This window comes from Macaca fascicularis, chromosome 4 (genome assembly GCF_037993035.2).
Source record: "Macaca fascicularis isolate 582-1 chromosome 4, T2T-MFA8v1.1".
In the NCBI taxonomy this organism is placed as follows: Eukaryota; Metazoa; Chordata; class Mammalia; order Primates; family Cercopithecidae; genus Macaca; species Macaca fascicularis.
Genome location: NC_088378.1, coordinates 146,823,777 through 146,833,259, shown reverse-complemented (window position 1 = coordinate 146,833,259; position 9,483 = coordinate 146,823,777). Strand labels below are relative to the sequence as shown.

The following is a 9,483-nucleotide window of genomic DNA, read 5'->3' as shown; positions in this document are numbered from 1 at the left end:
TTCTGAGTAATTGTTTAAGGTGTAGAAGAGATAGATATGGTAGATTTGGGGTGGATACTTACATATTTTCTATTTCTTGGATGAATGAATTTGTATATTAAAAGTTTTCCATGGCAGAAATATTTCCAAAGACTTTTTTTTTCCAGTATGGATTGAAGGCCCTGATTTCACCACAGTGCAATATATCAATGTAGCAAAATTGTACTTGTACCCCATGAATATATATAATTTAAAAAACTATTTTTTCCAGCCAATTATTATTACTTACTAGATATTAGGCTCTGTTCTGAATATTAATTTAATTCCTCCAAAGAATCTTATGAGATAGGTAGGAATAATTGCTTCTATTCTGTTATCCTTATGTTGCTGTTATGAAACCAAGGCACAGAAAGGTTAGTTAACTTACTGAAGAAGATGATTGTGCTAGATTTTTATTCTAGCCATTCTGGAATAACAACTACATAACCTTGTCTGAGCCAAGGAAACATATGGTGTGGCAACTGTTACCATCTTTTTAGGAATAGCAGCACTCCTAATGTTTGCTGCAGGGAAAAAGGAATCTCAGAATTTGCCTGATCCCTATGATTTTTTTCCTAAATATTTTGAAATATCTTTTAGATGTATTTTAAAATTTAAGGATGTTTTGTTCCATTCATACAGAATTTTTTTTTTTTCTTCCTTGAGACAGAGTCTCACTCTGTCACCCAGGCTGGAATGCAGTGGCATGATCTCAGCTCACTGCAACCTCTGCCTACTGGGTTCAAGCGATTTTACTGCCTCAGCCTCCTAAGCAGCTGAGACTACAGGCACACACCACCATATACGCCTAATTTTTTTGTATTTTTAGTAGAGATGGAGTTTCACCATGTTGGCCAGGCTGGTCTCGAACTCCTGACCTCAAATGAGCCGCCCTCCTCGGCCTCCCAAAGTGCTGGGATTACAGGTGTGAGCCACTGCTCCCGGCCAAATTTTTAACTTGTTTTGTTATTGTTAAAACAGGTCTCAGTCTGACACCAAGGCTGGTATGCAGTAGTGCCACCATGGCTCACTGCAGTCTCAACCTCCTGAGCTCAAGTGATCCTCTCACCTCAGCCTCCCGAGTAGCTGGGACCACCACGCCTGGCTCATGTTTTTCTGTTATTTATTGAAACGAGTTCTGGCTATGTTGTCCAGGCTGGTCTTGAACTCCGGAGCCCCGGTGATCCACCCGCCTCAGTGTCCGAAAGGTTTATCAGGCGTGAGACACCGTCCCCGGCCAGATTTCTAACTTTTGAATTCACATATTCATTTATTCTTTTTATCATTCAGGAAGAAATGTGGGGATGGGTAGCCTTGAAGCATAATCCACCAAGTTATTTTACACACTAGATTTAGATACAAAGTATTTTTTTATTTTTATTTTTTAAATCAAATTCTAACTTTTACTCTGAAGATTCTAAAAAGAATTTTGGAGTCTTTAATTCATACTTTGGGGGCAGAGGTATAAGTACCAATATTTGTATAACTTATAACTTTCAGTGCAAGTCACGTAAGCTAACGTTAGTCTATTGAGTTAAATATCCTTGATTTATTCCTTAAACTGAGTCACCACATCGGCACTTTTTTTTTTTTTTTTTTTAGACGGAGCCTTGCCTTGTTGCCCAGGCTGGAATGCAGTGGCGCGATCTCAGCTCACTGCAACCTCCGCCTCCCGGGTTCAAGCGATTCTTCTGCCCCAGCCTCAAAAGTAGGTGGGACCACAGGCACACGCCACCACGCCCGGCTAAATTTTGTATTTTTAGTAGAGACGGGGTTTCACCATTTTGGTTAGGCTGGTCTCAAACTCCTGACCTCGTGATCCGCCTACTCCAGCCTGCCAAAGTGCTGGGATTACAGGCGTGAGCCACCGCACCCGGCCGAATGGCACTTTCATAAAACAGCAAATAACCAACTTCACTACTGCCCCAAGAGATTTACTATGTATATGAGGGCATCTGTTTTAAGTATGAGTATAATGTTACACAAAGAAGTGTAAGATTGGGTTCACAATTTCATCATTAAAACAAGTATAAAATACTTTGTGCTTTCTGTGTGCTATTAAGGAAGTATTCAAGGGAATTTTGAAAATCATATTTAATTACTATCATGTTTGTAAAATTTTTGAAACAAATGTTTAAGAGAGGATAATGTTAAAAATTATCTTTCCAGCCAGACCTGTTGGCTCACGCCAGTAATCCTAGCATTTTGGGAGGACAAGGTGGGCAGATCGCTTAAGCCCAGGAGTTCAAAACCAGCCTGGACAACATAGGGAAAGCCCATCTCTACAAAATACACAAAATTAGTCAGGTGTGGTCGTGCACAACTGTAGTCCCAGCTACTTGGGAGGCTGAGGTGGGAGGAGCACTTCAGCCCAGGGAAGTGTAGCTACCATGAGCCATCATGGTGCCACTGCATTCCAGTCTGGGAAAACAAAAAACAAAACAAAACAAAAAAACAAGAAAAGAAAAAGAAAAGAAATTTTCTGTCGAAATATCTTTATTTTTAACAAATCAAAATGTATTAATACTGTTTATGGGAGAGTGCCCACACAAGTACAGCAAGCCTAGGAAGTTCAAGTTAAGAAACCTTTTAGTAAAAGAATTTAAACTGAAAAGAAAAAGCAGAGATTTTTTCCTAGAATAGTAAGGAGTGGAGGTAAAAAAAAAAAAAACCCAGCAGAGACATAGGTTATCCTACAGAACCAAAGATGTGCCAATGGAAATGACAGTTTAATTCAGAAAAAAATAAACCAGAAAAATGGGTATTTTAAGATTGAGTATGCCTGAATTCTTCCCAGAGTGGAAAAATCCATTTTAAATATATATATATATACACCCTTTAATATTTGTTCTAACATTCCTTGTTTTTGAGTCACTATCATTGAGAAAAGTTTAGAAAGGAGATATTAGGAGCAGGAAATAGAAAGTAAATAAAGTATCAAAATAAAAATGGGGTTGTATAAATAATATAATAGGCAAAATAAAGGAAAGGCATCCTAGACCTCTGGTTTAAATGAAGATGGCACTTGGCAAGATGAGTTCCAGGGTAGTTCACATGAGGTATGTTTTCAGAGAATTGTCATATTGCATATGCTGCTATATTTTTTATTTTCATGAATTAAAAGGCATGTTGAGATTTCAGAGTTTTACTTATGATCTTGGACTCTGCACTTTTTCTCTGTAATGTTTGACATTTGTTCCTAGCTAAGTCTCTAGTTATAAGGTATGTGTTATGGCATGTGGATAGTGAGTGGAAAAATCTAATAACTCAATTTGGGTCGGAAGAATGTAATCAATTATTTCAGAAGTGATAGAAACAATATGACATTGAGAGCATTCTGGCCTTTCCTGGGTCTTTTTTCTCCATTTCTGGATTTCTTTTCATGCGAGCAAGTCTGAGGTTACTATATGATGTCTCTCACAGGCCACAGTTCATTATAAATATTACCAATGGATATTCATTTATTAACCAGAGGTGGGTGGGGTTGGGTTTTTGTTTTTTAAACAAAAGCGGATCTTATGGGCATTCTGGAAAGCTCTGGCAGGAAGCTAAGAATAAAATTTTGAATTGAGAAGTCCCTTTCTTCAAATCACATTCAGACCCAATTCTGCAATTCTATTTATTTTTCAAGGGGATTAGCCTTATTTTAACACCAATAATCTTATCACGAAAACCTCCCAGAGGAAGACCCTGTAGACTTTGTAATGACCTTAATCAAGTATTAGCCCTACACTTCAATTAATCCCCAACTGTACAAAACGTATGTTCTTTTCTCTAAAGCTGGAGCAAGTTGAAAGGGGATTAAAAATGGTGGGAAGGGAAGAGTGTTTGGAATTTCAGGCACACCAGACAGGCACAGCAGGCCAGGAAGAGCGTCCTGGGAAAACATTTTTTCCAGACTTAAGTTTATGTTCCCTATCTCTCTCACAGACTTTTGCACAAAAATAAGTCATTCAATAAATATTTGAATCGAGATAGGGAAGGTGACGAAGAAGAAGTTTGCACTTATGAGGTTTTCATTTGCAATTATTTGGCTATCTTTTTGCCTTCTCAAACATAGGATCTTTAGGAGTGAAACTTCATAGCCAAACTTATACTTTGTCCAGCACAGAGAAAACCATCAAAATGCCTGGTGTAAATAAAAATATTGAAATGATTGGGAGGTTAAGTCCCTTGACCTATAAATCTGACCTCCTTTAAACATTATTTGTACTTTTCCCAATAAACTATTGCGTAATTTATTAGTTATTAAGTGGAAATAGAAATTTGGAATGGGGCTGTCCTTAGCGTCATTAAGCTGACAGGAATACAGTGCATTCAGCTTGTAGAGACCCTTCCAGCCCCACGAAGAGCGAAGTCTCACTGGCCAATCAAAACAATGAACTCTTAATGAAAGTTTTCTTGCTCCACCCACTTGGTGACCTAATTTGAAAAATAAAAAATCCGCGCCAACTCATGTTGTTTTCAATCAGGTCCGCCAAGTTTGTATATAAGGGACTGTGTGCGTTCATAACTTCCAATGCTGTGGGAATCATGTCTGGTCGTGGCAAAGGCGGAAAAGGATTGGGGAAGGGTGGTGCTAAGCGCCATCGTAAGGTGCTCCGGGATAACATCCAGGGCATCACAAAGCCGGCTATTCGCCGTTTGGCTCGGCGCGGTGGCGTCAAGCGCATTTCCGGTCTCATCTATGAGGAAACTCGAGGTGTGCTGAAGGTTTTCTTAGAGAACGTTATTCGAGACGCTGTTACCTATACGGAGCACGCCAAGCGCAAAACTGTCACAGCCATGGATGTAGTATATGCTCTAAAACGTCAGGGGCGCACTCTGTATGGCTTCGGCGGCTGAATCTAAGAATACGCGGTCTCCTGGAACTTCAAAAAAAACAAAAAAGGCCCTTTTCAGGGCCGCTCACAAAGTCGTCTAAAGAGCTGAAATGCGTTGCGAGAATGTGAGTCTGAATGGCAGAATTCACTGATAACTTGAATAAGAATGATCTGTGTTTACAATGACCGGCCACATTCTGACAAAATTTTGAAGCAGAAAGTAGGCATAGAGAGGTAAGCGCTAGTAAAGTGTCTCCAGAAAAGAAGCATTTGCTGGGCACAGTGGGTCACAATTGTAATCCAAGCCCTTTGGTAGGCCAAGGCGGGTGAATCACGTGGTCGGGCGTTCAAGACCAGCCTGGCCAAGACGGCCAAACCCCAGTCTACTAAAAATACAAGTTAGCCGGGTGTGGTGGCAGGCGCCTGTAATCCCAGCTACTTGGGAGGCTGAGCCAGAGAACTGCTTGAACCCGGGAGACGGAGGTTGCAGTGAGCCGAGATTGTGCCACTGCACTCCATGCACTCCAGCCTGGGTGACAGCTGGGTGACAGATTGAGTCTCCATCAAAAAAAAGAAAAAAAAAAAGTGGTCGTAATAATCCTCAGAACTGGAGGAAGAACCATAAGTGGTTGATTTTGTTTTTAACCTTATGTATGCCAGGCATGCTAGCCTTGTATACACACAAGGCTAAAGGAGCAAAGGTGCAGGAAGCCATCTTGAGAGATTCGCATATTCTTGAGAGACTGGCCAGCTGCTGAGAGAAGTCAGTTGTTCATCCTCACTGTATATGATGAAAATCTGGTGACAGTCGATTGCTGGGCACAGAATTTAGACAAAAGGGCTCTCTGCTATGTCAGGCAAGTGAGGCATATTTTTGCACAATCCTTGTAATTCCAAACTCATTGGGAAACAATACAATTACATCCAAACAGGAAAGGTCTGTGGTTGATTTTATCTATACAAGTTTAAAACATAATGTTTAGTTGTTTCTCATTATAGGACACAACTTAATTTTTAAAAAGATTCCAAACTATACAAATAAGTTCAGAAAAGTGAGGTACTATTGAACCGTCTGGAAAACATACATGTCTGTGAAATAATGCAATGCATAGTTTTGCAGGGGACTTTGTTCAAAGTTTCTCGAAATACCATGGTCCAAGATAGACTAACATTGACTGAATATTTTTGATGGTCGGTAAGAATACTAAATCATAAATCAAGGGAAAATTAAACTATGTTTGTTTAAAGAGAAATGTACTTTAGCTCAGACCCCGAGACTTAAAACAATTTTGTGATTCAGGAAGGTTGAATTCAGACCCTAACTGGGCAGCCTCCAACATTTTCATTAAGGTTTGGATTCTTAAAATTTTTCAGTCTTCAGAATGCTCTGGCAGTCTGATGAAACCTACACTTTTTTTTTTTTTTTTTTTTTTTGAGACGGAGTCTCGCTCTGTCACCCAGGCTGGTGTGTGCAGTGGCGCGATCTCAGCTCACTGCAAGCTCCACCTCCCAGGTTCACGCCATTCTCCTGCCTCTGCCTCCTGAGTTAGCTGGGACTACAGGCACCCGCCACCACGCCCAGCTAACTTTTTTGTATTTTTAGTAGAGATGGGGTTTCACCGTGTTAGCCAGGATGGTCTCGATCTCCTGACCTCGTGATCCGCCTGCCTCGGCCTCCCAAACTGCTGGGGTTACAAGCGTAAGCCACCACGTCCGACCCAGATTATTTTCATAAATAAGATACTTAAAGTAATTCATAAGGTTACAACTGTATTAGATCAATAATATTAAAATAATTACCAAACCACTTGACAGTGTGTTTTTGTTGATATATCAAATATAAATAAGCAAGCATGATTTTCAAGATTCTTGCAACAACTATAACCTACAAATTGGTTATTTCAATCAGTCACACTCAATGGAAGAAAATTCTAAATTTCAGCTAGTTAATGAATAGATGAAAAAAAAAAAAAAAAACTCCCCTAATCCATATTCTGGGACACCTTGATTCCTATTTATTCATCCCTTGAAGTCGGTGGACAGCATATTAAGAAACAATAGTTATAATGACACCACAGAAAGACTAGAATGTAGTACTTGTGTTTAAAAATAAAAGTATCAGCAAATTGTTTGGATGCTGAATTGCTCTCCACTCCCTTCTTTGACACTGGCATTTCCAGAACTTAGATGCTCTTATATGTAAAAGCCTACTCTAGTGCACCATTGAGTTTTTCAGGATTGGACATCAGATTTTGTAGTTCTTGGACCTCTAGGTATACACCACGTCTCTGACAAGAAGCCCTTTTTCTTTTTTAACTTTCTTTTTTTTTTTTTAAGTTTTGAGACAAGGTCTCACTGTCATCCAGGCTGGAGTGAAGTAGTACGATCATAGCTCACTGTATCCTTAAAATCCTGGGCACAGGGACTAAGGGAGCGTGCCAACCATGCTTGACTAATTTACTTTTTTGTAAAACCAGTAGTCTCCAACCTTTTTGACACCAGAGACTGGTTTTGTCTAAGACAAATATACTGCGGACGAGGGGATGCAGGGGCTGGGGGCGATGGTTTCCAGACTAAAACTGCTCCAACCTCAGATCATCAGGCATTAGATTGTCACAAGGAGCCTGAAAGCTAGTTCCCTTGCATGCGCCATTCACAATACGGTTTGAGCTTATGAGAATCTAATGCTGCAGCTAACCTAACAGGCGGTGCAGCTCAGGTGGTTAATGTTCACTCACCCCTCAGCTGTGTGGCCCAATTCATAACGTGCCACCGACAAGAACCGGTACCGGTCGGTGGCCAGGGGAAATGGGGACCACTGGTATAGATGGTAGTCCGGCTATATTGCGCAGGATGGTCTTGAATCCTGGACTGAATTCTCCCACCTCAAGACTTTTCAACTCAGCTGCATCACAACTTAAACCTATAGTTAACTGACATAGAAATTAAGTTTCCAGTGTTACGCCATTTTAAAATAATGTGGGTGGCTCTTAAAAGAGCCTTTGGGTTCTTTCGAAATCGGCCTCCTGGAAAGCTCTTTACTTCCTAGATGTGGCCTTTCTAATATTAGCTTTATGATGTTGAGTCAATTTTGGCTTCGTGGCCCTTGCCTTCACTGGGCTCTTCTGCTGTTGCTTACCCTTGGCTCCTTTAGCCTTTCTCCCGCTCCTAACAGCTTTTTTAGGAGCTGTCGCTCTCGGTTTCTTGGCTCTCTTATTGGTTTTAGCAGTCTTTGGTGACTTGGAGTCCCTGGATAAAACCAGCTTCTTGGTCTTGGCAGAAGCTGACTTGTTAGCCTTCCTTCTGGTAGATTTAGGAAGGACCTTCTTACTAAGCTTAAAGGAACCGGAGGCACCAGTACCCCTGGTTTGCACCAGGATTCCCTTGTTCACTAAGCTCTTGAGGGACAGTTTAATGCGGCTGTTATTCTTCTCCACGTCGTAGCCAGCAGCAGCCAGTGCCTTCTTGAGCGCAGCCAGAGACATACCTACTCGTTCCTGTGACACTGAAAGGGCCTCGGTGATCAACTTGGACACAGAGAGGTTCGGTGCTTTGCGACTTGCACTTGTCAAGCCAGCCGGCTTCTTCCCTCTCTTCTTGGTTAGAGGTTTCTCCATGACGGCTGGAACAGCACCGGCAGAAGCTGCAGGTACGGTTTCAGACATAACAGCAGAGAAACACAAAATGTAATAACCAGCGAAAAGCGTAAAGCGCCGCGGGGCCGCGGGCCCTTATATAGGGTAGGGCGCGCTGTGATTGGTGCATCACCTAGGCACCGCCCCCGCCCCTTGGAGGAGGAGTATTTGTGTTTGTTTTACCCGGAAAAGTTGACTATAACAAACCCCCTCTGTACAGAATCTCCCAGGGTCTAGTGCTGAATGACCTGGGGAGATTCATATTTCACATGACTTTTCGCTTTTTAATGAAAAATGACCCTGGATGCCAAAACTATTCGAGAAAGCCCTCGATTTTCAGTCAAATCAAGGAGAGGAACAAAACTTCCCCTTTCCCTTGTAAATTAATAAGTAATTTTTGGCAGAAGACTTATTTCATCTCTTCAGAGTGGTCTTCCAAATGAATAGCTTCAAATCGGTAGAGGACATAAATTATTCACGCCATGATTTTTATTTAAAATTATTTATATATGTGATGGAAGTAACACAGATCTCTTAGTTGTCTAATTGCAGAGTCACAAAATGCTTATAGAATTTTCAAAAGACTGCAGAGGATGTCTTTATTTAGGCATGTGCAATCTAATAAACCATAATCCACAGGAACATGGGTTGTCTGTGATTAAAGGTGCTCCCAAGTCACTGTAGCTTTATAGAGAACTCTCAAGGATGGGGTAATATCAAGATCTCACACATTACATAAGATTGGCCATAATCAGGCCACTCTCATGACCGGTGTCCTCAACTGAGTTTTGCTTATGGTTTCATTAATTGAAGTCCCCTCTATACCCCTGCCTACCCCTACCTCCCCAGATAAACCAACACAGCCCCTCCCCTAAATTAACTATAAAACATGAGGTAGGAACCCTAGACTCAAGAACCTACTGGAAACTACAGACCCCATGTCTAACAAGACTGGGCAGGTTGGCTGGGTGCAGTGGTTCATGCCTATAATCCCAGCACTTCCAGAG

The 9,483-nt window shown here is 41.2% G+C and overlaps 2 protein-coding genes across 2 annotated transcripts; one reads left to right on the top strand and one right to left on the bottom strand.

Annotated features, from left to right (window-relative positions):
* The first annotated feature begins 4,537 nt into the window (after positions 1-4,537).
* Positions 4,538-5,239, top strand: LOC135970686 (histone H4). Its single transcript, XM_065544315.1, has one exon. It carries the CDS (start codon positions 4,552-4,554, stop codon positions 4,861-4,863), a length of 312 nt encoding a protein of 103 aa, XP_065400387.1. The 5' UTR covers positions 4,538-4,551; the 3' UTR covers positions 4,864-5,239.
* A 1,667-nt stretch (positions 5,240-6,906) lies between these two features.
* On the bottom strand, positions 6,907-8,548 carry H1-6 (H1.6 linker histone, cluster member). The gene has a single exon (XM_005553825.4). It carries the CDS (start codon positions 8,504-8,506, stop codon positions 7,880-7,882), a length of 627 nt encoding a protein of 208 aa, XP_005553882.3. The 5' UTR covers positions 8,507-8,548; the 3' UTR covers positions 6,907-7,879.
* Between the last annotated feature and the right edge of the window lie 935 nt (positions 8,549-9,483).

Bases quoted from the DNA above. Each gene is read 5' to 3' on its own strand.
- LOC135970686 (XM_065544315.1), top strand. From the start codon at position 4,552: ATGTCTGGTCGTGGCAAAGGCGGAAAAGGATTGGGGAAGGGTGGTGCT.
- H1-6 (XM_005553825.4), bottom strand. From the start codon at position 8,506: ATGTCTGAAACCGTACCTGCAGCTTCTGCCGGTGCTGTTCCAGCCGTC.